The sequence below is a fragment of the Ascaphus truei genome, chromosome 13 (assembly GCF_040206685.1).
Source record: "Ascaphus truei isolate aAscTru1 chromosome 13, aAscTru1.hap1, whole genome shotgun sequence".
Classification (NCBI taxonomy): Eukaryota; Metazoa; Chordata; class Amphibia; order Anura; family Ascaphidae; genus Ascaphus; species Ascaphus truei.
This window is the reverse complement of record NC_134495.1, coordinates 14,680,196-14,707,570: the sequence shown is the minus strand read 5'-3', so window position 1 is coordinate 14,707,570 and position 27,375 is coordinate 14,680,196. Positions and strand designations below refer to the sequence as shown.

The following is a 27,375-nucleotide window of genomic DNA, read 5'->3' as shown; positions in this document are numbered from 1 at the left end:
GTGGGTGTACCTCACTTTTGCGTCCGTGAGCCTCCCCGGGGTGAATCTCTCGGAGAGCACACCCTAAAGCGACAGCTACTGGCTCTTCGCTACTTCCTCCCCCTGGTGGAAGGAGTAGCACAGTGTCTCTGAATTGGGCCTTTACCCGGTCATCCGCGGCAGGGATGCGGTAGACCAGGAGGCCAGGACCTTTCCCGCGGTCCACCACCTGGTGAATGGCACGCTCCTTTCTGGGCTTAAAGGAGGCCAGTCTCCCTGGATCTTCCTTTACACAGTCCTTGTCCCTATATTTTTGCGAGGCTTCCACCGAGAAGCGAGCACTGGACGATGTCTCGGTTTCACCTGGCAGGGGGAAAAGAGTAGACACCTTACCCCTGCGGTGATTCACGGTGGCCAACAGGTCCTCGGGGACGCTGTCAGTTCCCACCTTGGTGGTATCGGGACCTGTCCCCAACTCTTCTGGGACAGTCCACTCACGGACTCGAACTTCGGGAGCGTTGGATCCCAGTCCTGGGACCACTTGTGTCGGAGCGCACGGGCTCACACTCCGCTCAGGAACCGTAGCTTTGGCCTTCTTCACGGCCACCTCCATCGGAGTCTGTGGGGAACAAGGGAGTTCCTTACCACTCTGCTGGCTGACGATGGGCTTCCCTTCTTCCGGGAGGATCAACGGTAGACACTGGTCCACTCTCATCTCGGGACAGCTACCTTCTAATGAGGACACCTCCACCAGGACGCGATGCAGAGGGGAGCCCTTCACCCGGGCGACCAGACTTAAGGAGCCATCGTGCTCCGCGGTCACCTGGAGGCTCACCCCCGACACCCCTGGGGGAGTCGACTCACCCTGGTCGTCTGTAGGTACTGGTCCCACACCTAGGACCGATGGTACCTCTGTAGTAGGTCGGACTGACCATTGTAGGGCACACGGGCCCACAGCAGGGTCCGCAACATCGGGATACACCTTTTCCAGGGTACACGGACCCACAGCAGACTCTGTATCCTCTGCATCACCGCTGGGGTGGTTCGCCGGTAGGCGCATCGCCACCGATGGAACTTCAACCTCTTCACTGGAAACTTCTGCATGCTGGGGCACAATAGACTTCAGTAACCGCACACCGCAACATTTACAGTAGGACCACCATGTCAATGTCTCTCTAGAACAGCCGCACGTGGGGCTAAAACACTGTATGCCCATTTCTCCTTCCACCTCGATGGTCCTGAAGTCGAGGGGTCCCTGAGCCACGTTGGCTCCCTGAGCGTGGGCTTCTTGCAGGCAGGAGCATATGAAGAGAAGAGAATCTACTCCGGGCGCGCGCCAGGCCACATACACACTAGGGTGTATCCCTTGACAGTCTATCTCGGTTTCCTGCTCAGAAAGAAAATATTCCATGTCTACGACAATGCCTTCCTCCTCCTCCTCCTCCTCCTGGTGAATAGAAGGGTCTAATGGCTGTTCACTGTGCTCACTCCCCCTGGTGGAATTTAAAGGAGGGGTGTGCTCTATCACTGAGTGGCTCTGTCTCTGCACTGAGTCACTCACATTGCGGGGGCGGGGCTCTGGTTTTCCCGCCAGTCCCGGATGGTTTTCTGCAAAATCATTCTGCGCCTGGGGAGCGGTATCACGTGCACGCATCTCACTTGGAGGAAGTTGCCATGGCGCGGGGTCAGCGTATACTAAAGGGTAACCCTCAGGGGGACACCCGGGCATAAATAACATGGACGGTGACTCGGACGGGCATATATCCATTGAGGATGACACAACAAAAAGCCGCGATCTCCACGGGGACGTGGAAGCTGGCTCTAAGTCTATAAGAAGAGCGTGTTGCCATCCAGGGATTTTGCGCATATGCTCATAGATCTCATCTTCAGATATATTGGCGGGAACTCCTTCTAAGGCCACCACACGGCGGGGACTAAGATTATTTATCCTCAAGGCCCAGGCGAGGACCTCGTGTCCGGACTTGACAACCATGGTGGAAAAAAAAATAGGACTTGGACAATTTGAAAAAAAATGGAACAGGGCACCCCAGGTCTCTCTCAGCAGCGCCTCCAAATGTAACGGGTATTCCACCCCACCCAATCTCATATATAGTGTGGGTGAGTAGAACATGTAGTGTTACCAGTGTGGTGCGTATACCTGCAGGCTCACAGGAGGTCTGAGCCTCCGCTAATGAGAGCCTGGGGTGAATCCTCTGGAACGTTTCTTGGTTCAGCGCCTCCACCTATGTAGGATTCTAGGGAAGTGTAGAATGACCCTACATAGGAACCCAATCAGAAACCACACACACAGTGATTTATATTATAACTAATGACTTTACTACAAAGAATAATAATAACCTGTGTCCCTCTCACGAGGGGACACTGACAGTGACGTCTCGCAGGACGATTCCCCGACACCAGGTGATCCCACCCAGTGTCCCGTACTCCTACAGAGATAGTCACTGGGTGACTGCGCAGTCACTAAACCTCTAGGCCTGTTGGTGCACATGTGATGACATAATACCTGCCGAGCACTCCGGTGCTCGGGTCAGCAACAAGCTTCTAAAAGGATCAGTCGAGCGATGCCTCCTTCTGATCCTCCAACCGAACTCCTGCAGACAGTAACACAGTCTCTGTGGACCCCAACGTGGGTCCAACCGCTTTCCGGGAACAGCAACGTGACACACCCTGCACTATAGGCCATCCCTATAGCACAGCATCCTTAAGTGGCTTAAGGGTCAATCTCCTAGGGCATTCGGGGTTGCCTATCCTATATAGGTAGGTCTTGTACCCACCCTACTCATAATACGGGCCCTGGGCCATGGATCCCCGGACTGGTTACCGCTATGAACCCCCCCCAGTTGCCTCGTACTACGCGCAACGCCGCCCTGGGCAATGGCTCCCCGGATTGGTTACCGCTATGAACCCCCCCAGTGGCCTCGCCACTCGGAACACGGACCCTGGGCTATGGCTCCCCGGACTGGTTACCGCTATGAACCCCCCAGCGGTCTCGTGCCACTAATTCACCTAAACGCCTGCCGCAACGCTCTGCAGACTAACCTCAGCCCCCTTTATCCCTGACTATTCCCCAGCTCTGACTACCATGAGTGACAGGGTCCCTCTCTGAGACTATCCCTGGCAACACTCACTAACCTGGGGTAATACAGGGTTAACTAGGGCCTTAGTGCAGGGAGTCTCCGGCTCCTGCACCCTACCTCCTTCCTTCCTTGGGCTCCTGACTCTGACTGCCGTACTCCAAGCCCGCGAAATGTATCTATATCCCTCCAGGGCAGTCCTTCAGCCCTATTGGCTCCTATGAGGCACCTGGTGCCTCCCTCGCTAAGCACTATGGGAATTGTAGTCCCTGGGCGCCTGTAATAACATTGGGGCCGCATGCGTGCCTGTCCTACACCTGCACTAACCCCTAATGGCCGCCGCCACCTCTCCCTGTCTATCCCTACTCTCGCGCGACCCTCTAAAGGCTGGCTGTATTCCCTACCTACTTCTGCGCATGCGCGACTCTCCTGGCCTGTTCCTGCCCTCGCGCGATTCCTCCTTGCCCCTAAAGCTCCCGCCGCGCATGCGCGAGCTGCTCGGGGGCCTCTGGCTCTTCCTGTCCCTTGCGCATTCGCAACGCGCTGAGCAATGGCGCCGCCCGGATTACCGAGCCGCCGGGACCTTAGCGACGCGACCGCGGCCATAGCAACGGCCCGATCGCGTCCCCGGCAACCGGCAACCACCAGGGGAAGACGCGCTGCTCCCTCCTCGGCCCCCACCCTCCGGAATGGCCGTCGGGTCTGCCGCTTGCCTCCGGCAGCACCCCACATCGCTCTGGGCCACGGAGGTTCCCGGGGGGGTCGCAGGAGGAAACAGGTGACCTGGCTACATAAGGAACCCCAACCCTCTCTAATAGCGCGTCTTAGATCAGATGCAGTGTAAGGAAACCCCAACCCTCTCTAACAGCGCGTCTGAGATTAGATGCCACTGTATTTGGTGCAATTTTAAAATGACCAGGGAACCCTTTAGGGATGCTCAGGGAAACCCAAGGGTTCCTAGGAACCCTAGTTGAAAAACACTGCTCTAGTCCCTTAGGCTGAGTTTATAGTGGAGAGTGGCCGTGCTCTCCAGCGCTGATGTTCACCTCTCGCTTACCAAGCAGCTGCTTTTCATGTTCTTGCCCCTCAGACAGAGCGTGTGCTCTGGTAGGCGGGGCTTGTGGGGCGGAGGCGGGTTGGGAGGCGGGACAAGGATCTGTGTGATGGATATGTATGTATGATATATATAGGATATATAGATATATCCAAAATATATATATCATATATATATATAAAATATATATCTCATTTAATATATATCCCCTATATACATGGATATAATGGATATTTATATATATATATATATATATATATATTTTTATATATATATATATATATATATATATATATATATTTTTTTTTATATATATATATGTATGTATGTATGTATGTATGTATGTATATGTATGGACCCCGAATTAAAAAAAATAATAATTTCAAATTTTTACTGCACAGTGCATACACTGCACACACACACAGCACACTGCACACACTCACTGCACACACTCACAGCACCAGCACACAGCACTCTCACAGCACACTGCACACACTCACTGCATACACTGCACACTGCACACACTCACTGCATACACAGCACTCTCACAGCACACTGCACACACTCACTGCATACACTGCACACACTCACTGCATACACTGCACACACTCACTGCATACACTGCACACACTCACTGCATACACTGCACACACACACTGCATACACAGCACCAGCACACACATACACTTTCTCTCCCATACACACACTCTCTCTCTCCCATACACACACACACACACTCACTCTCTCTTTCACACACACACACACACACAAAGTGGTGGGGGGGGGGAAGAGAGAAGCCCCAGGGGCCGACCGCACAGTACCCCGCTCCCAACAATGCTCCGGGAACACACCCCCCCCCCCCCCACCCCCCGGCGGCCGCACACCCCTCTCCATCTCCTGCCCCAGGCAGGCAGCCACAGGGATCGGGGCTGAAGGGGGACAACGAGCCCGTTCCCACCCATGCTCCGGATCAGCAAGCACTACGCCACTATAAACACAGCCTTAAGTCTCCTTACAGGAAAACATGCTGGTTGTGAAGGGGTTAATGTGCTGGCACTGATCCTGGTGAAGACTGCTATCTGTGTGTGTTTAGCAGTGGGTCTGCAGTTAACCTTTCACTGGTCTCCTTTTGAATCAGACTTGCTAGCAACAACAACAAAAATGCATGGTGCTGTATTCTGAATACCAGACAACTCCTTCCAGCTGAGACTAATGATGATAAAAAAAAAAGATCATTACACATATCAAATTTCTAAAGCTTGCTTTATACTGTAAGTATTCCCAATGCCTCTTGGCTTATTCATGATAGGAACGAGTCATTGAAGGTTACAGTGAATGCAGAAATCTGCTGGAAGGGATCATGTTTTCAGCCTGTTTAGAGCCTGTTATAAAATGAAGCCAGGTTCAAGTGAATTAAGCTGAGCTGAAGTGTGTATGTGACAAGTAAAATGACAGCTGAAATTAAAATGAATTTTCAAATATTCAGGGCATTTATTATGCAATGAGCAAGTCGCAGCCCCCCTAGGGGACCCCAGCACCTCCCATATTTACGGTGTTCAGAACTGGAATTTGCAGTTCAACCACAATGACAGGAAATTGTTTCATTAGAGCAGGGATTGGCCAACTCAAGGGCCACCAACAGGTCAGGTTTTCAGGATATCCCTGCTTCAGCACGGGTGGCTGAATCAGAGGCTCAGTCTTTGACTGAGCCTCTGATTCAGCCACCTGTGCTGAAGCAGAGACTGATTGAGCCACCTGTGCTGAAGCAGGCAGTTTGTGCGAAACCAGCTTTTGATGTCTGGAGATATCGGGTCGGTAGATGAAAAAGTGCTTTTCATGGTGTGCTTTGATCTGACACATTTTGTAACGTGAAAAGTCAACACGATAATGATTGACTCTCGCTACTGTCTGCTGTGCTGCTAGTGAATGCAGAATGCAGAAATACGCCGAGTAGGTGAATGCAGACACGAATAATCCTTGAATTAAGAGAAGGGAGACCGCATCAGCCTGAAAAAATATATATCAATACCCAACCAGAGCAAATAAAGCTGGGGTGCACCTAGGGGAGTAAAAGCAATAATGCCAAAAAAAAGGAGAGATCCTAACAGAGCAGGAAAAGAAACTCACACAAAAGATAAGGGCACTCAAGGGTATGTGAAAAGTACCAAAGCAAAGATATTCATACACAACTCAATGCAAAAGGTTACAAACATTTCAAAAGGAATATTCCTCAACAGAAGCAGCACCTACAGTAAGGTACAATACTGTATATCACACAACATTTAATATAGAAGTGGAGTGAAGGTGGAGACCATTAGTCAGGAGGGGTAATCACCGTGACCCCCTCACAAAAAAAAATGTAAGTAAAGGTGGCAAAACGTGTACAGTGTAATTAATTGGAGTACAGACACAAAAGGATTAGCAGCTCAGCGAGTGGAACAGTCACAAGCACAGCACGGTGCAGTGAGTCAAACACAAGATAGCAATGTACGGTTACAAAACACCCCAAAAGGAACCCGGGTAGTATAATGCTGCCCTAATGTCAATAACGTAGTTACTAAGGGGCCTATGCAGAGAGCAGCGGTAGAAATAATTGGAGAGTTTAAGAAAAAGTAGGTTTAATGGAGAGTTTTATTCTCCATATGCAGAAATGTGCGAAATCTGCAATTGAAAGCATGAATGCGTGTGTTGAGTTTAAAATGGAGAGATGCGCGCTGCAGAAAAGTGTTTGAAAAAAATTGCGCTTTTTTTTTTATTTTTTCTATGGCCGGCGAGCTCCTGCTTCTTGCCAACTTTTGTTGGCGGAGGAAATTGTAGAAAATCGCGCCAATAACAGCCGCTAGATGGCGATCGCGCCTTTCTGAATTTGGATATTTTTAACACTGGCGAGATGTAGGTTCTCGCCAGCCGCGCGGCGAGATTTATAAATAGAAAAAAAAATGGCGTGTTTTTCCTACCTCGCCATTTTCTGCTGTTTTCTGCGCGAATTTCACCAAAAAATGGCGATATTTGCTATAGCGCTGCTCTCTGCATGAGGCCCTAAGTGTGTGGGCCTAGGAACTGATTTAAAGAGACGTGCATTGTTCAGAGTAAAACAGATCAAGCAAACTGCTGGGGAAAAACCCTGTCCCGTTCGCTGTGTAATAACGAGAGCAGTCTCCAAAATTGGTAAGGCCATGGTGCGAGCGTCGCCGCGTGCAACTGCGCACGCGGCTCTAACAAAATGCAGGGGATCTATGGGGCCGGCCATAGTGCGCGCGCACGTGAGGAAGCGCGACGGAGCGGCAGATTTTTTTTTTTAGCCAACAAAAGATTTGGATTTGGTCGCGCGACGGCCGGGTCACGTGAGCGATTCAGCCAATGGGGGCGGACCGCTCAAGTGATGTCACGGCCCGCCTCTGCCACGCCTCACCGTCGCGCACTTCATACAAATCCCAAAGGCCGCTGATCGCTCAAGCTACAGGGGCACGTGGACGCCATGCGCTCCCCCGCACGCGCCTCCTATATCCGAGGCCTTAGATTACACCTGGGGTCCGGTGAATGTGGTGAAGCTCATTCAGAGTAAGTTCCAAGCCGTGTTGTGGGTTCCATATGTGCAAAGTCGCACTTGCTGCAAGCACAATGACGATCCAAACAGGGTCACCTTCGGGGCATCTGTTGATGACGTCACGCTACGCACGTTTCGCCAGGGGCGTATCTAATGTTGGATGTAGGTTATGTTAAGTAGTCTCATGAAATGATGTCATTTTCAGGAACAGGTGGAAGAGAAAAATACAACCGTTATCAAACCACATGAAATATGCACAGAATATAAACATGTGAGGCTACCAGACGCTAAATGTATGTACATTAATGCAGAGATAAGGATGTATATTCTATACCCAGCAAAATCCAGTGTATTAGTGAAGGATGCTAAAGAGATACCAATTAACTCCATACACATGTAAAGGAGGATATGAAAAGTACACCGCACATAATAAAAGATCTCCAAACCCCCATATGGTAAGTCTAATTCACTAACACAGGGGTATATATCATATGGCGAACATGAAGATACACTGATACATCATATTGGAGTATGAATTCACTCCTTAACAATGTCACAAAGGGATTTGCATGCACAGAATGACATGGTTCAAGGAGACCCTTATGGGATGAATCAAATACCAGATAAGAAGCGCTGTATGAAAGCCATAGCTATGGGGACATCAAAATGATTAAAGTATTGATTCGCGTGTGAAATAATAACGAAAGAACTACACCTGAAACAATACCCATAAATTAAACCAGGTGTATTAAATGCTTCACTGTAGATTAGGAGCCTAGCAAATCCCCAGAGCACATATCCAATTATAATATATATTGTGATATCATAACTGAAAACTACACTCTCTGTATAGACTCAGAGTAGCAACTAAACATGTTAATACACATATAGTAAATTAAACGTTTGCATTGAGTTGTGTATGAATATATTTGCTTTGATACTTTTCACATACCCTTAAGTGCCCTTATCTTTTGTGGGAGTTTCTATTCCAAGTCTGTTAGGTTCTCTCCTTTTTGGCACGAGTAATCCTTACAATCCTTAATCCTGATACATTTAAAATCTAAATTACTTGTCCAAAGTCCGAGACAGAGTCAGAGACCGGTGGATCTTGAGTCCATGTATCTCACTTCAGAGGTCAAGCTTTTGGCGGGGAGGTCATTTGTTACATTGACACGGAGATCCAAAATTTATACAATTCTAAAGGGATTTGGAACATGGTGATTTTTTTTTTTTTACATTAACCCAAAAGCTATGCATTGCAGGCTCCTCTGGCAGCAAATGGGTTTAAATGGTTGCTATCAGAATAGTAAGGCACTTATAACTTAGGTTACCAGACACTACCACCCTATGGCACCATTATTATTCCAGGGCCAATAATAGGCTCAAGATTTCAGTAATGAAGTGACCGCCCCAACTCTGCGACAAGTTGATGAACAAGCGGTGCCTATGAACCTTACGGTACTAACCATTTGTTTTTTTGTTTATTTGACCCATTCTATAAACAGGATTGGTTGACTAAATTTGGCTATCTGCCCCCACCTGATCCGGTTACAGGGCAACTACAGACGCGGGAGGAGCTGTCCAAAGCCATCAAAGCAATGCAAGAATTTGGCGGGCTGAAAGCTACTGGGATTTTAGGTGAGTTCAAACATTTATATTATTATTATTATTATATGTGAAGCGCGAACATATTCCGCAGCGCGGTACAATGGGATACAGAGTTATGTATATTACATTAACCGTTGCATACAGATGAGAACAGACATGCACACACAGATACAGAAGGTAACGAAGGACCTGCTCGTAAGAGCTTACAATGTAAAGGGAATGAGGGACAATGTTGAAACAAGAAGGATTATATGCCACGCTCAATAGCTCAATAGCTCTCCTTTTTGACACACACACACATATATATATTGCTGGAGTTTTGTTTGTTTTGTAGGATTATTGTAGGATAAGGTGTGGTTCAGGTTCGAATATGGCCCAGTCTGACAGCTGAAGCCATTAAGGTGTTGGGGGGCGGGGAGTGTTATATAGGGTGGAGATTGTTTCAGCCACACAGCTGGTCCCAACGGGGTTGGACGGGGAGTGGAGTTGGATGTGAGACGTATGGGGAGTGGTTTTCCTTGAAAAGGTGAGTTTTCTGGGAGTTTTTAAACATCTGAAAGCTGGGGGAATTCCAGAGAGAGGGGGCAACACGGGAGAAGTCTTGCAGGTGGGAGTGAGAGGAGGTAATAAGGTGGGAGGAAAGGTGGATGTAGGGGGCATCCAGTTATGTATTTGTGGATGAGGGCTGAGATGTAAGGGAGGGACAGTGTTGTTGAGACCTTTTGTAAGTCATTACGAAGGTTTTTAATGTAATTCTAGAGGTTATGGGAAGCCAGTGTAGTGCGTAGTGGAGCAGTAGATGTGGAGCGGTGAGTGAGGTAGATGAGTCTAGCAGCAGCATTTTGGATGGATTGGAGTGGGGGCAGGCGGACATGGGGAATGCAAACTAAGAGAAGGTTGCAGTAATCGAGGTGGGACACGATGAGTGAGTGGATTAGGATTTTAGTTGCAATGTGAGTGAGAAAAAGGGCGTATCTTGGTGATATTTCTGAGGTGGAGATGGTGGGACTTTGTGAGGGATTGAATGTGAGGAATGAAGGAGAGATCGGAGTCACAGATGACCCCTTGGCAGCGGGCTTGAGGAGATGATGGTGTTATTGATGTGAGGGAGAGTGTTGGTGTAGCGGTGGCAGTGGAATATTGATTCTGTTTTGGACATGTTAAGCTTCAGGTCACAGTAAGGCCGCGGGCACTGTAAAAAATAGCGTGCTGAGCCAGCACACTTACCTCCTGCATCTTGTATGTGTGTGGCTTCAGCGGGCGCGTGCGGGGGCGTGCGGCAGCGTTCTGAATTGCAGCTGACATATTAAATTAAGTTTTCATGGTTTCCGGAGCGGAGGGCCGGTCACGTGACCGCAAACATCCAATGGGAACGAGGGACTAGCCCCGCCTCCAGCCATACCTCCGCTCCACCTCCGGCATGCCTCCGCCCCCACCCCCAAAGCGCGCTCACTGCCTCGTCTGCCAGGACGCAAAAAAGCACCAGCTTGAGCAGGCGAGGCTGAGCAGGAGCGCTGCTCAGCACGGCCCGAGGTACCATGCCCGCGGGCCTTAGACTTCCAGGAGGAGATTGCAGTGAAACAGTTGGAGACTTGGGATGGGGGAGAAGTCATGGGAGGAGACACCAGAGAAGGAAACCAATGTAGGAGCGGTTGAAAAGGTATTACGTTAGCCCGGAGAATGCTGCATCATGCAGGCCAATAGAGTGCAGAATGTTCAGTAGAACGGGGTGATCCACAGTGTTGAATGCAGCAGAGAGATCCAGGAGAATTAGTAGGGAGAAATGACCCGTATATTTAGCTGTGAGTAGATCATTGGTCACTTTTCTTAGTGCTCCCTCATTGGAGTGTAGAGCAGGGGGGGTGCAACCCATGGGTCGCGATCCCCTTGGGGGTCGTTGGCAAATTTATGGTGGTTGCCGTGTCTCTCTCCCTTGGTGACCCCATCTCTGCTCCATGACTCATTCCCTGCTCGTGACTCCCTCCGTCTGTCAGCGTGGATGATGTCATAGATGGGCAACACTGGTGTAGAGGACGGAAACCAGATTGTAAAGAGTCAAGAAGGGAGTTAATATCCAAACCCCTTTATTCCCTGCATGGGCTTACCCGAATTGTCAACTTCATACAGTACCCCCTAGACCTTTTCCTATTCCCTTCCAGCTCAGCGGATGCTTAGCCTATGTTTTGACGGTTATGTTTTACAAACCTAGAAATTTACAGCAGATAAGCACCACTTAGGCCGTCCAATCTGCAAGGCTGTTCCACGGATTCACTACTTTTAAAAAAAAACCTTCTTCATGTTTTCCCTGATCCTCCTTATTCAGAGGCTTTGCTTTTAGTATCGCTCAGAAATATGCTTCCTTCTCTTGCTTTGTTAATACCCTTGAAATATATATAAATTCCCCCTCTCCCTCTTTCCTTCCAGGCTATACATGTTGCGGTCCCTTAGTCTTTCCTAATAAGTTTTATGATGAAAACATGGCTTCTTTTTTTTTTTTCATCACCTTTGCTTTGTAACATGGTGACATCTCTCACTTATGTCAGTGGGGCAAAATAGGAGACAATGTCTTATGGCTTAGCACTGCTTAGTAACAAATAGCCCAACGTGCCTTGGGGTAATGATGTTTAGAGATGTACCAATCCATTTCTTAGGTCCCAAAAATGCTGTTTGTATAGTTTAATTCAGGGGGGCGCAAACGTTTTGCCCTGCGCCCCCCAGCTGGCGGTTCCCCTCTCTCTGATCCCCCCCCCTCCCCACTCCCACTCCCGCTTACCTCGGCTCCGGTGTCGGCTCCGGAAGCATGACGTCACGCTGCCATAGCAACGTGATGCCACATGACCTTTATTTAAGTGCCTTGGGGAAGCGCGCGGGGCCTCTGTAAACCCCGCGCCCCCCGCAGTCAGTCTCGTGCCCCCCAGTTTGCACACCGCTGGTTTAATTAATAGGGTTCATTAACATGTATGTTTGTAGTGACTGGTTCACAGTCCCGTTCCATTTGACTAAAGCCATGGTCCCTCGGAGTTCTAACCTCAGAGCTACTTCACAGAGGAGGTGGGAGTACAAGTTCCCAAATGCCAGGCAGGCCTCCGAAAACATATTGCTCTTCCATGCTTGGTAGGCCCCACTGGACACAAAGGGATTAAGCAGCAGCTGCTCCTCTAAGTTCCCCCCTCCGCATAATTCCCTTCAGCCTGAAAACTCTCTTAATTATTAATTACAATTGTGTAGTTTTTTCCCTTTGATGTCCGCTGGAAAAACCTAGCAGCTGTCTGTTTCATTGCCATGTTTAACCAATCTCGGGGAGTAAGACCATCAGGGAATACATTATTATCGCTGCCTTTTTTTTATCATTTTTTTTTTTTTATATACTTTTGATGTCAATTTGGCTGTATGAAGCACAGACCTCGGGTCTCTGAATTGTTGGCTTATCCATTAATTAAGGACTGATCTGTAGCAAATAGGATCCCGCTGTATATTTCTCTGCATCACAAGCTGACAAACTTCATCATTTATTAAGCTCCCAGCCAGGGTCTGTTTACCAGAGAGCACTAGGAATGATTGGTCATTTTTATGAATCGTTGTAAAGAAGTGGTAGTTGTCATACTTTACACAATAGACCTGCAGGAGCTGACCACTTCTCTGGATGGTTTCTTGGTCATCTAGATAGAAGTTAAAAAAAAAACAACAACAACCAAAACACAGACAGAATTAGAAATCGCGACTCAGAAACAGACTAGAATTTCAAGAACCTGCAGTTACTGTGTATCAGCTTCAACACTAGAGCAGAGTACAGTACTACATTTCTAATCTGTTTGGCCCATATTCACTAAGGCAGGGGTCCAGTCCTCAACCCCCCCCCCCATCTCACCCCCAACAGGTCAGGATATACCAGCTTCAGCACAGGAGGCTCAGTTGAAGACTGAGTCTCTGATTGAGGCACCTGTACTGAAGCAGGGACTGATTGAGCCACCTGTGCTGAAGCAGGGACTGATTGAGCCACCTGTGCTGAAGCAGGGACTGATTGAACCACCTGTGAGAAGGGATATCCAGAAAACATGACCTGTTGGGGGGCTAAAGGGTGCAAAGCTTTAGCTGAGCATATCTGAACGCCCATGCATTTGAATGGGAGTTTGGGCTGTGCTACAGTTTAGCACGGAGTGAATATGGGCCTTTGTCGGATAAACTTGAACAAAAGAATCAAGAAGGATCAGGACTCGGCAGCACTTACCGAAAGGTGTCTTCTCCTCTTAAATGCAGACGATGCCACCTTAGAACTGATGAAAACGCCTCGCTGCTCTCTGCCCGACCTGTCCCAATCGCAAGCCACACGGAGGAAGCGAAACGCACAGCCGCTGGCCAAGTGGAATAAGAGGAATTTGTCCTGGAGGTAGGCATCAATCTTTCATTTACTCTGTGACATGATATGCAGGCACTCGCCAGATAATGATGGATTACGACGTTATGGTTTGGGCAATGGGATTGCAAGGATTAAACATTTAAATCCTCTACAGATCAAAAGTGCGCCTGGACTTTCAATCTCCTCTTTTATTTGCTTACCCACATACTTTGCTGAAGTGTAGCAAGTGGCACTGATGCTTTAGCTTCCTCTCTGTTGGAATGCAGTAAATGACCCCTCCTCAGAAAAAAAGGGTAATTTAGAATTCAGAGAAGACCAACGAGAGGAACTTGCCTAATTGCCAGTGACATTCATCCATTGGCAGCCTCTAAAACGCCTGTGGTTCCTGGTGGAAGTTAATGGAAGCAAAATCACATAACGTTTTTGGACTGGTTTAGATTGACAGTACTTGGGCTTCTTAGAGAAAATGGTGTTAACAAAAGCTGAGCCTCTAAGGCAGGGTTGGCCAACTGCAGTCCTCAAGGGCCACCAACAGAAGCTGGGATATCCTTAAAACCTGACCTGGTTTGACCCGGAGATTCCGGGTTTCGGCACTTACCTCCGGGCTACGGGTTTAGCCTTTCAATCTCCGGGTGGCGACGGGGTGCGGCTGCGTCTCCGGCATTCTGCGGTATTCTCCTGCAACTCCCCCCTCCAACTGCAGTGATCATGGCTGCGCGGGCGTCATATGACACCACGTTGTCATGACAACGGGATGCTATGTAATGGCATGACGCGACGTGGCGTCACCTTGCCTTGACAACGTGACGCCGCGTAGCGTCATGACGTCATGTAGCATCCCGTTGTCATGGCAACGCGGCCTCCTTTGACGCCGCGCTGCCATGTTCACGGACGTTGGAGGGGGAGTTGCAGCAGGATGCCGGGAGCCGCCGCCGCACCAAATAAGGGCATTTATCGTTTTACATTTTCTCCGGGTTGGCTATCAGTAGAAGGTGGCAACCCTGCCTGTTGGTGGCCCTTGAGGACAGGGAGTTGAGCCACTCCTGCTCTAAGGCCTCTCTGTCTGTAAACTGTAGACCTGTGGAAAATCAACACATGCTTTCTTTAAACATGTGTGTGACAAGAGCGCCCTCTGGAGACACAGACCACAATTATTATTTTATTCATAAAGTGTCAATCACGTACACAGCCACACACAGGTTTAGCCTACGGAAAAGAGACCAGATATGGGGAATGAGGGTAAGATCTTCAAACATTCACATAAATAGCAGGGGGGGAAGAATACTTGGCCACAAAGCTAACATTCTAGAATGACTTCAATGGCAGCAGCAAAATCCAGAAGGTGAGACGTACATGAATGTTACTTGATGTCTGCGCTCCATGTGAATGCATTGTTACAAATCAATCAGCTTTCTAAAAATACTTTAGATGTGTCCAATACTGTAAATATGTTTTAGAGCAAAATAAGCCTAGCCAACTATTTTTATTCGGGTCCACACAAATATATTATATTAATGGCAGTGGACAGTACACTGTACATAGAACAATGCAGGTGCAATTAGCTTATTTGAAGATGTTGTTTTGCTAATAATGATTATTTTCTTCTCGATTGCAGGGTCCGGACTTTTCCCAAAGATTCGCCATTGGGTCACGACACCGTAAGGGCGCTCATGTACTACGCCCTGAAAGTCTGGAGTGACATCACCCCACTGAACTTCCATGAAGTGGCCGGAAATAACGCCGACATTCAAATCGACTTTTCAAAAGCAGACCACAACGACGGGTACCCATTTGATGGCCCTGGGGGTACAGTAGCTCACGCCTTCTTCCCAGGGGAGCATCACACAGCTGGGGATACTCACTTTGATGACGAAGAGTCATGGACCTTCCGATCATCAGGTATGTCAGGGTAAGAACATTTGATAGAGGGACAAATCCAGAATCATTGGGGCTCAGGGCTCAAACGTCTCCACCCCCAACCCCCATCTTGAGTGAAACTCACTTCCAAAAATGCAGATTTGTTCATCTGGGTTGATTCCCATTCATATCAAGGCTTTTTTTTAATGCATTCGGGCTGAGTTTCACTCATATGCAGGCAGTTTCATTCATTCGGAAGGAGTCAAACTCATTGAAAGGCAATTTTACCCTTTCCCAGGAAGAATGGAATCAGCAATTGCATCGGAGGCTTACTCATTACTAGCATCAAAGCCTTAATTTGCCTATGCGTTGTACTCACTAAATGTAATGTAATTCAATAAAGGCAATGATTCTCATTAGTATTTTCATCCCTCTAGTGCTGTAGAGACATGCAATGCTCTAAAGGATTTAACAGGAATTGTGACTCCTAAATATTGATATCTCGTATAAATTCCGGAGCACTTTACAATTCTAATGTGATTTCCCAAGTGCCACAGAACGTGAGCGTTAAGTGTCTGAGGCTGGAATGGAAACCAGAAGCTGAGCGCTCTTCAGGCCAACACTTTAACCACCATACCTCATCACAGTTTAGCATATTAATGCTCAGATGTTTCCTGCGTCCAGCACCTACTCAGAATGCTCATGGTCACTGTTTCGCTTCCAGATGTTCATGGTATGGATCTGTTTGCTGTAGCAGTGCACGAGTTTGGCCATGCTATTGGCTTGACTCACATTTCTACCATGGAGTCTATAATGAGGCCGTATTATCAAGGACCAGTGGGGGACCCGCTCAAGTATGGCTTACCCTACGATGACAAAGTTAGAATCTGGCAGCTGTATGGTGAGTTCCTTCTGCTCAGTACAACTTCTATTTTCCAATTCACAACCATATTTATTTGGTCCCTTTTGCCATTAACAATACAGCATCAACCTCGTCTCCCAACATCACTTCTACAAAGTCATCAGTTTAGGTTCTCAACCCCAACAGAAGGATTTCCTGTTAATTACTTAGGAGGGAATTTGCTAGACTCAGGACACATAATGTGACATCGCCTAAAGCAGGAGTGGGCGTTATGTTCCCTGAGTTACTGTCGTTTTCACTAAGCTATTTATGTAAATATAACAGCCGTCATTGAACACATTGGCATAGGCTTAATGTCATGTTATTCCGTCGCTATGCAAGTCTTGTCATTACTTCAGGTTAAAAATGAATCCTTTGATGGAGTGGAGAGAGAGAGAGAAGAGGAAAATAGTGCTATGTTATTTAAATTATGCCTAACTGGTGTAAATCAAGAAACAAAGAAGTCCAGAGCAACATCCAATGTGGCACAAATACACAGTGAAATACCTATATATCTCTTGAAAAGGGGTCATTTAGTGAACCCTTTGGCCAAAGAGTATAAGCCTGCGAACCACTTTCAAGGCATGACCATAATATCGCAGGTCCTAACACTAACTGATTAAAATCCTTATTTACCTCTATAATTAGAGGCAGGGTGGTCCTGGCAATGAACCTGTCGCAACCAGCTGCATGAAAAGAAAACCTGCTTACTTGGACAGTGGGCAGGGGCGAACTTTAAACCCTGGGTGGGAGGAGCCACTAACCTCCAAAACAGCTGAGACCAGCTGGAGAGATTTCAAGATATACAGATATAGGTATTTCACTGTGTATTTTTGTCACATTGGATGTTGCTCTGGACTTCTTTGTTTCTTGTTTTATACAATTAGCCACGCCCAGTAGCACTCCTTTTGACATACACACACACACATATATATATATATATGTATTGTGGTAATTTGGGGGGGTTTCTGAGAGCTTGCAGGGTATCTGTGTGTTTGTTAACTGGTGTAACTCACATCCATTCAAACACTACAAAGCCCTATTTCGGGTTCTGCTTGGGAGTAACGCAAGGTTTAGCTATTACTTAAATAATGTAACATTATTTCACCGCATTAACCTTAACAGAGTTAACAGAATAGGGGATGAGGTAACGCCTCATTTGCATATTTGCATCTCATTATCATCAACTTCCAGATTGTAAGCACTCTGGGCAGAGATGTATTTTTCTATTATTATTACCGTTTTATTTGTGAAGCGCCAACAAATTCCGAGGCGCGGTATAATGGGGGTACAGAGTTATGTATATTACATAAAGCGTTACATACGGGTGAGAACAAACAGATGCATAAACATGCACAAACAGAAAGGTTCCCTTAGGAATGCACTCAGATGGATGTAGTGAGGTAAGTGAAATATAATTAAAATACCTTTAATAATAGATACACAATAAAACTAAATTTGTATAGAGGGGTGTGGTAAGAAGGTCCGGGACCACCCCCTAATAACAGAACAAAAACGTTTCCACTAAAAGTAAATAGGAGAGGAGACCTAAAGTAACACTACAAGTGGCCAGTTGGTATATATGCTACGATATTGATTCCAATAGGAAAAAGTACCCTCCTGCAATGGAGTGGTGCTATTAACTAAGAAACTGGCAGCATAATAAAATAATATCTGCCAGTACTAAATCTATAGGAATATAATCAAATAGCACAAAAGTAGTAACCAAAAAATGGCCAATAGTAAGTACAGAAAATAGTGTCATATAACATGAGTAGCGGCGTGTGGTCACAGCTCAAGCGCACTATGGTATATAATACTAACCTACTAGCATATTATTATCAAAATCCATAAATGAGGACACTGTAGTAAAGACATATACCCTAACTAGGGCGAGCATAAAGTATTCATATATAACGCCCTGAGGCACGGTTCAAAGACCGTATCAAGTTATAGCCTCTTGAACCTGAGATATCAAGAACACTTACAAATGTATGAGAAGCAAATGTCCATGAGGTAATATAGGGTAGGATCGTCACACTTCATCACACAGAAAGTGTAATGAGTGTAATAATAGTGTCCTTAAAATAAAGTCAGACCCTAAATAAGTGTGACAGAAAAAATGTAGAAATACATGCTGATAAAATGTGAGTGCTACAAGGTCATAGCGCTTATAGTAGGTATAAGAACAATACAGACATCAGAAGTCATACTTATTGTCAGTTACCAATACAGTATAACACGGAGTTGCAATGCTCCTGGTAAAGCCCTATCAAGTGTATAGTAACATTGTATAGTACAGGCATACCCCGGTTTAAGGACACTCACTTTAAGTACACTCACTTTAAGTACATCTCGCTCAATAGGCAAACGCCAGCTCACGCATGCGCCAGTCAGCATGTCCTGAACAGCAATACCGGCTCCCTACCTGTACCGAAGGTGTGCGCAAGTGGGGAGACTATAGAGCCTGTTACACATGCCTTATTTACATCAGTTATGCACGTATATGATGATTGCAGTACAGTGCATGCATCGACAAGTGGGAAAAAGGTAGTGCTTCACTTTAAGTACATTTTCGCTTTACAGACATGCTCCGGTCCCATTGCGTACGTTCATACGGGGTATGCCTGTATAAGGTGGGCTAAGCAACAATGTACTTAGCTTGTTGTGATCACCATGAGCTCTTGCATATTGCCCATAGAAGGAACACGGATAGAGATTCCAGTCGCAATGTAGCTGGCGTGTGTGTCCGTGTACCGAGCGCTGAGGGGTGACGTCACGTCCTGAAGCCACCTGACATATGTTTCGCGCTGGAGCGCGCTTTTTCAAAGGAGAACAAACATGCACAAACAGATGCAAGGCTTACCGAGGCCCCGCACTCTTCCCCAAATCATTTAAATGAAATGTCGGGGATCGCGCGCAAAGCCTCTGTAAGTTCCCTTACCTTGTCTCCGGCGGCTTCTTGCGACGCTTCGCCACGGCAACGCGGTGTCAAATGATGCCGCTGGGTAACATGATGCCGCGTGGCCATGGCAATGTTACGTCACATAACCTTGTGACGTCAGAACGCCGGAGACAAGGTAAGGAGGGGCACGAGCAGGGGGGTGGGCAGCAGGCAGGGGGGCACAGAGAAAAAAGTTTGCGCACCCTTGATCTATTATATTATTGTAATATAATGCCCTGCCCTTTTTTTATTTATATTGTAAGGCAATGTGTACATTGGCGTTTTATATGTATGTATATATATATATATATATATATATATATATGTGTGCTCATTTGCATGTCATTTCCCAGAATCCCTTGCTGCAGTGGAAGTGCTGTGTGCTGGGTGATAATGGGGAAAGGCGGGGTTGCAGACCTGCCTTAGACATGCAGATGAGCATACAGTTGTATTTACATATATATATATATATATATGTATATATATATGTATATACATACATACATCTCTTTGCTTCATGCCCCTCTCATAATAAAAGAAGAAGCTGCCTGCGCAGTGGGTATCGTACTCTAATTGGAAAATGCCTAATCTAGAATATCCAATTACTGTGTGGAATTATCGGTTCTTCCTTTTCTGTTGGGATGCAGTGTTTGTGAAATTAGTTTTTGAGCAAGACGCTGTCTTATTTTCTGTTCCAGTGTCCCACATGGCTTCTAATGCTTCATCCTCTCTCATCCCAGGAGTCCGAGAGTCTGTGTCCCCCACAGCAAAGCCAGAAGTATCCAGAGCCGAAGACCACCCTCTTCTGCCTGATATGCCAGAGAACCGCTCTACTATTCAGTAAGATGTCACTCATTGTTGAGAAATGACCATGTATCAAATGTATTTATTTATAAAATGTGTTACCAGGGAGTAATACATCGAGAGTTACCTCTCGTTTTCACGTATGTCCTGGGTATAGAGTTATGATGACAAATAATACATGGTTACACATACATAGTTACATTAAGTGAGCAGGGTTATACATTATATACAAGACATTGCATGCCCAGTTATATGTTATAGGCGTATGTAACAGTTACAGACCAGATTAAAATGTGAGACAACTTTAGTTTTGAAAGAATTTAGACTGGTGGCGGCTGTGAGAGTCTCCGGTAGGTTGTTCCATATCTACATACAGAGCATATTCATAGTCGAGAATATGTCACTCTCGAGAATGCAGTTTCATGTTCTAGTAACCGTATCGCAGGGCCACCGACAGGGGGGGACAGTCTGGACTCCGGGCCTGGTGATGGAGAGAAAATAGTTGATATGATCCACAAATTGCATAATGACGCAAAGTTGTCCTGGTTCGAAAGTCTTTTTGGATATAGTCCAACAGCCACTAGTGTGTTCCATTTTTTGATACATGCAAACGTAGCTTTATTAGTAAGTACAATAGTAATGTTTGCTATTCAATTATATATGTGTTGTAAGTGAAAGTAATTTATTGGAAACACTAAAAGTCTCATCGCTGAGGCCCATAAGTCCCAGAAAAATCTTCTATTGAAATTCCGATAGTGCCAATGCATTGAGAGGGGTTTCGTAGATAGAGTTTTGGGGTTCAAATGCCAGCTTGACTGAAGAAGCCATTTAAAGGGTTAATTTTGCATGCTCTGTTTGTTATCCTCTCTTTCTGAGGATAACAAACTGTGTATCATTGAATTCCTGCAAAAGGTGACAGCATTTGATGAGGGTATAAGGGTTATGGCTGCAAGAGCACCTGGTATATCAGCAGCTGCCAAAATTCTAGTGACTGCAGGATTAGTTAAAAAGGGAGGCGCAGTTTTGCCTATAGAGGACAGGCTCAATGGAATTCATATAACCAGGAACATAGGGGAAGGGGACGTGGCAGGGAAAGCCGTTGTGAACGGGGAGATTCTCAGAATTCCCCCCCAGATGCCTTTGTCTCCTGCTCGCAACCATAACATGTGACTAGATCAGCAGGGAGCCTTCTGGAGGATGTTGCAGTGAGGGCCTGCTGGAGGTTGTCTTTGGGGCTGACACTCTCCCCCTACCTTCTCTCTCTCTCCCCACTTCTCTCTATTCCCCCTTCGCTCTCCTCTCCCCCTTCTCCCCTATTTCTCCTCCCCACCCCCAGGGTCCATAACTAACCCCTACAGACCCTTACCTCCAACCCCCAACCCTCCAGACCCCATATCACACCCCCCCCCCCCCCGCCCCTCCTGGAGACACCAAGTGCACCAGGGGGGAGGGTTTAACAGGGAGGTGGGGGGGAAGCTCCTTTAATATGTCATAGGCCCTAAGATTTCTGTTGGCAGCCCTGCGTATTGGTCCTGAAGCAGTGTACTGTTTGCTGTAGGTTGTGATACCTTGAAGTGGAGCAACCTAACCGTTTTCTATAGGGTAAATTATAGTGTACATAGCTTTCCAAACCTCATAGGTCTCTTCTTCAAGATCCATCTTCAAGGAATAACCGTGGACCCAGACATAGATATACCTGGTGGTCAATGACTCGAACGAGTCTGCTTTGGGAGTTCTGGATTAATGAGGAATGAAATGATGGATGGATTTGCATCATACGCTCATGAGGTCATTTTCCACGTGCCTCTCAAACACAATTCACTATTCTTCTCATATTTGCATACAATGTTAGGCTTAGAAGCTGATGGCTTCCTAATGGTATGCAAATGATCAAGACGTCAGTGCAGAAGCCCACCAAATTTATAACATGCCTTTATTGAGCAAGACCTCTTTCCAGTGAGTGACACTGCTTTCTACTGAGTGAATCTGCCCTCACAGTGAGTCTTGTATGACAGTCCTAGATAGACACAAGTTGACACTAAATATGAACCACTTGGCCAGGCAAGTCCATTTTCCATTCGTTTCTGTGATTACACCCAGACTGTGAGATTTCTGATTTTAAAAAAAATGGTGCAGTATAGAAAATAAATACAGCAAAACATTCCGTATACATGTCCATATATCCTCTACTCTCCTTCCTTTTAATCAGACCTCGGAAAGATGAGCCTGACAGATGTAATACTCATTTTGACGCCGTTGCTCACATCCGAGGAGAAGCATTCTTCTTCAAAGGTAAAAACTGCCATTCCGATACATTGTAGCAACTGTCAACTCAACTACAGTACCGTTGTTTGTTCTACTTTTTGAATATGAAGCTGATGAATCCCATTACTCCAAGTAATATAAGGGGTCGTCTAAGAATATACTTCTTTTTGAACAATTGCAACTGAACTAAAACTGCTTCCACAACTTAATTTGTGAACAAATGGGTACTTAAATGCTAAGCAAACAGCCCTGAATCTATAGCAGAGGCACTGAATCAAAGATAATGTTTTCATCTTTCCAAACCTCCCTGGGGAGAGTGTAATTCTGACACCATCTGTTCCTTATTTGTGTGTGCGCCAAAATGCTAGGATCCCGAAAATACTGAGCCACTGACTTCCTGGGGGGTTCTTGTAACCTTTGATTCAGTAACCTGGAATCTCCATTTGTCTAGGCAAGTACTTCTGGAGGCTGACGCGCAATAAGCATTTGGTCTCCCTGCAGCCGGCCCAGATCCATCGTTTCTGGAGGGGCCTCCCTCTGAACATGGACAGTGTGGACGCGGTCTATGAAAGAACCACTGACCACAAGATAGTCTTTTTCAAAGGTAAGCAGCTAGACTCGGGGTGGCTAGCTCCAGTCCTCAGGAGCCACCAACCGATCAGGTTTTCAAGATATCCCTGCTTCAGCACAGGTGTGGCTTAACCAGTGGCTCAGTTTTCGACTGAGTTGGCCAACACTGAGCTAGATTAACCCCTTTAGTAGTATGTGCTCGGAAAGTATTGGTGTTAAACATGGCATCGGATACAAAAATCCCTCGCCTCTGTTGTGTTACAATCTTTAGGCCATCGTTACTAAATCAGGCACCTTATGGCCTATTCAAATGAATGAACTGTAAGGTGCAGTAAGGCTTAGTAAGTAGGACTCACAATGTCTTATGTATTCAATATGATTATGAATCTGGGAAATACCTACTGTATCTATTAGAGCAGGGGTGCGCAAACTTTTACGTCTGCGCCTCCCTGCCTGCTCTCCCCCCCTGCTCACACCCCCTTCCCCCCTTACCTGGTCTCCAGCATTTTTTGACATCACAGTGTTATTTGACTCTGCGTTGCCATGGCGACGCGTCGCCAGAAGCCGCCAGAGACAAGGTAAGTGACATACAGAGGCAACGCGCGCTCCCACCCCGGCATTTAATTTAAATGCTTTGGGGAAGAACGCGGGGCCTCTATAAGCACCGCGCCCCCCCAGAAAATGTTGCACCCCCCCCCCCGTTTGTGTAGCCCTGTATTAGACAGTGTATTGAAGTCAGCAAGAAGTAGGTACTCGTGCTTCAGATAACGCAACATACTGTATCTAGGTCTGCATTTTAAGAACGTCTCCCTTCGTTGATCCCAATTTCCCACCTCCTCTCACCCCCCCTCCCCGACTCTTTTAGGCGACCGATACTGGGTTTTCAAAGATAATAACGTGGAGGAAGGATACCCCCGCCCCATTACAGACTTTGGATTGCCTCCGGGGGGTGTGGATGCCGCCTTCTACTGGTCCCACAATGACAAGACGTATTTCTTTAAGGACAACCTCTACTGGCGCTATGACGACCAACAGCACCGGATGGACGATGGGTATCCAGTAGAGACCATGCCGTGGAAGGGTATCCCAGCCACGCTAGATGATGCTATGGGATGGTCAGACGGTGAGTGTCCGATATTGTCCCGTAGGGTAGGGAAACATCCAGGTATTTGCAGGACAGGATACCGGGGGACATACTGCAAGCGATGTACAGTGCTGAGTAAAACATGCATGTCAGCAGCTGTGGTCAACAGGTTTGTACCTATTGTATTTTTTCACTCTTGAGGCAACAATGGAAGTAACAATTGCATTAAAACTTCCTAATCCAGGGATTCTATTCGTATTAGAGATGGGAAAATGTGTCGAAATTCACTTTGTGCTCCCCCCCCCCCCCCCCCGATGTACAGCAAATAAAAATCCTACTTGTGAGCACATTCACACGTCTCACACATGTCCGCAACCCTGCTTTTCCCCATTATCTCTTAGCATACAGCGCTTCCACTGCAGCTAGGGATTCTGGGTAATGACATGCAAATGAGCACACAGTGTCACCTTTTACTTGACGTCCATTTTAACATGGAGCCCTATACGTTTATGCCTGCCGTGTTACACAGCTTTTCAGCACAGCCTGGGTTACAGAAGTGCAGAGCCAGTAACCCTACGCACAGACAGCTTTTTCAATTTTGGGGGTCTCTTCAGTGTCAGGCTGGTTATACCGGCTTTTGCAATGTGAAGTTGGAAAAAGGTTTCAACCCCACATAAAAGTTTTGCATATCGTTCAATAAAAACATACTGTATTTGTATTTAAATTGGACCTTTGTGGATGGGTTTCCGCAATTTACACGTAGCCCGGGGCCCCAAAAAGTCTTAAGATGGCTCTGATCTCAACCAGATAAAAAAAATCCAGTTTCTTTCTCAGAAACATCTGAATTTCAATGCAAATTAAATCACTTTAGCTATTGTAGAACTCAAGAGTTCCATTTTGGGTCTTATGCTGAAACAGACACAACTGAGCTTCTTGCCTTTGCTTCCAGGGGCGACGTATTTCTTCAGAGGCAAAGAGTACTGGAAAGTGGTCGACGGCAACATGGAGGCCGAGCAAGGTTACCCACAATCCACTGCAAGGGACTGGCTAGTATGCAGTGACATTCAGTCGGATGGGCCAAGCGCCGAAAGCAACCGGCCTGGGGCCCGCTCCAGGCAGGGAAAGCAGGATGAGAGCAGGTCGGAAAACGGTTACGAGGTCTGTTCCTGCACGTCGTCGGCAGAACCCCTCCGCGCCAGCATTTCCACCGACCTTCCGGCGCCCCTGGCGATCATCGTATTTACAGCGGCCTTGGTCTCATTCCTATGATGCTGCAATCTTGTCGGACTCTTTTCCTCGCGCCAGAGACTCGAGGGTCAATCAAAGCGACCCCCCCAACCCCCACCAGTGCCGCCCTCCTTTCGGCCTCACATTCCGAGGAGCTTGGAAATAAAAAGATACCAAATTCTCCATGAGAAACGTACTTCAATTTTATTTTTTATTTTTACGATAATGTTCTGTAAAACAAGTGCTCGAATTATTGGAAAAATAGAAGGGGGGATCTGACGGTGTGAGCCTAAGGATTGATAGGGACAGGCCTCTTAGCGGAAATACTGATTGTTAAAAACGTACGGTGACCCGCAAAGGCGATGCTTTGCCATGGACACTTTGTAACTGTCCGAGAGATCTTTGACCTTAGCACTGCAAAGTCTGCCAAAGTCTATGAAGATTGTATATAAAAGTATTACCAAACTCGGGAAACAAAGGCGCCTGGTTAAAACAAGAAAGAAATAATCTGGTGCTGATTTTTTTTACACATTCATTTTGCAGCCGGGAGACTTTGATGGATAGATCTCTGCAGGTTTGGGGGGAGTCCCTTTAGCTCTCCCTATGGTTGTGCATGAGATTAGTCACTCAGAGTAGTAATGTGGCCCAGCCTTCCCAAAATGACCTTGTAATTTGAGCACTGCCACCAGTGAATTCTGTATTTCTGCTTCTTTGGATATCTGATGACCAGTTGTACAATAAAGAGACACCTCCTGTTTACATCAAGAGACGTGCGCGGCTGGTTTTCTTCTGAGGTCTGATGCTGTTTTGCTGCTGGAAGGATCCATAACCCCAGCAGTGCGTTGGTGAGGCTTGTGATAGTAGACCTAGGTTGATTCAAGGCTAGGGGTAATCAACTCCTGTCCTCAAGGGCCACCAACAGTCAGGTTTTCAGGATTTCCCTGCCTCAGCACAGGTGGCTGTCTTAAACTGAGCCACTGATGGAGCCACCTGTGCTGAAGCAGGGATATCCTGAAATCCTGACCTATTGGTGGCCCTTAGGGTGGCCAGGTGGCTTCTCTAAAAATACTGGACACAATGGTGAAAGGTGCGATGTGCTGGAGACACACACACACACACACACACACTTTTCACCGCTCCACGCGGTTTCCTCCTCTCCTTGGCCCCACCCCCAAGCTCCTGACACCTCGTCCTAATTGGCTACATTACCCAGCAGCAACCAATCAGGATGGAAGAAGCTGTCCAGCCCCCTAGCAACAGCCCAGCTCTCTCCCTGCTCTGGGAAATCCTACGGGCCCCCCAAGCCGGTCAGGTCACTATGTCCAGAGAGGCAATACATGTCCAGTATTACCTCTACATTTTCAGTGTTCAAATACAGGACAGTCCAGTTCAATACTGGACACCTGGCAACCCTAGGGCTGGAGCTGGCCACCCCTGGCCTACACTATAGACTTCAGCGTTGTGAATACCGGGCAGGTCACCAAAAGCTGCTACAACGTAATCCTCAACTTGTCTGAAAGATAGTGTACATTCACCCATGTCGGATTGAACAGTAATGTAATGTTTTGTACACAATCCATTGCAGCAAGAGTTTAAATGGAAGCATGACGTACAGATAGGCACAACTGTCTCCCACGCTAAAAAATATGCCAGGCGAAACACCAGGGGGCAGGCTAGACTGGTTATACGCTCCACGCCGGATTGCTATTTTGAGTTGTTTGATCTCGCAATAATAACCCATGGACTCAGAGTGCTATGTGTGTCACAACAATGTGTGGCTCAAGGACACAATGCAGAGGGATACACAAAGATACAACTAAAAATAGAATATTGCATTGGTGTTTTATAGTATCGATAAATAAAGCTGTGAAACATTAATTAGCAGAGCTCTTACATTGATATGACATTAAACCGTGATTCCCAACAGGGGGTTCGCTAACCCCTAGGGGTTTGTGAGGGGTCTCCAAGGGGTTTGTCCCCCCAAATCTGTAATAACGGATCCCAGGCAGTATAACGGGTTCCTGAGCCCGTGTGGGGACTGCGCACTTAGTAATGCCGCAAACTGCAGCCTGGCGTGGGTGTT

The 27,375-nt window shown here is 46.9% G+C and overlaps 1 protein-coding gene across 2 annotated transcripts in view; it reads left to right on the top strand.

Annotated features, from left to right (window-relative positions):
- MMP17 (matrix metallopeptidase 17) overlaps positions 1-26,054 on the top strand; it is a 65,870-nt gene extending 39,816 nt beyond the window's left edge. The window contains exons 2-10 of one of the 2 annotated variants that reach the window (XM_075568640.1): positions 9,181-9,313; positions 13,541-13,670; positions 15,256-15,539; positions 16,222-16,398; positions 20,041-20,182; positions 22,356-22,438; positions 22,863-23,015; positions 23,847-24,104; positions 25,015-26,054. In XM_075568640.1, coding sequence (XP_075424755.1) covers positions 9,181-9,313; positions 13,541-13,670; positions 15,256-15,539; positions 16,222-16,398; positions 20,041-20,182; positions 22,356-22,438; positions 22,863-23,015; positions 23,847-24,104; positions 25,015-25,334 — 1,680 coding nt within the window. In that variant the 3' untranslated portion in view covers positions 25,335-26,054. The remainder of the gene's footprint in view (positions 1-9,180; positions 9,314-13,540; positions 13,671-15,255; positions 15,540-16,221; positions 16,399-20,040; positions 20,183-22,355; positions 22,439-22,862; positions 23,016-23,846; positions 24,105-25,014) is intronic. The other variant, XM_075568641.1, reaches the window with a different exon arrangement.
- The last annotated feature ends 1,321 nt before the right edge of the window (positions 26,055-27,375 follow it).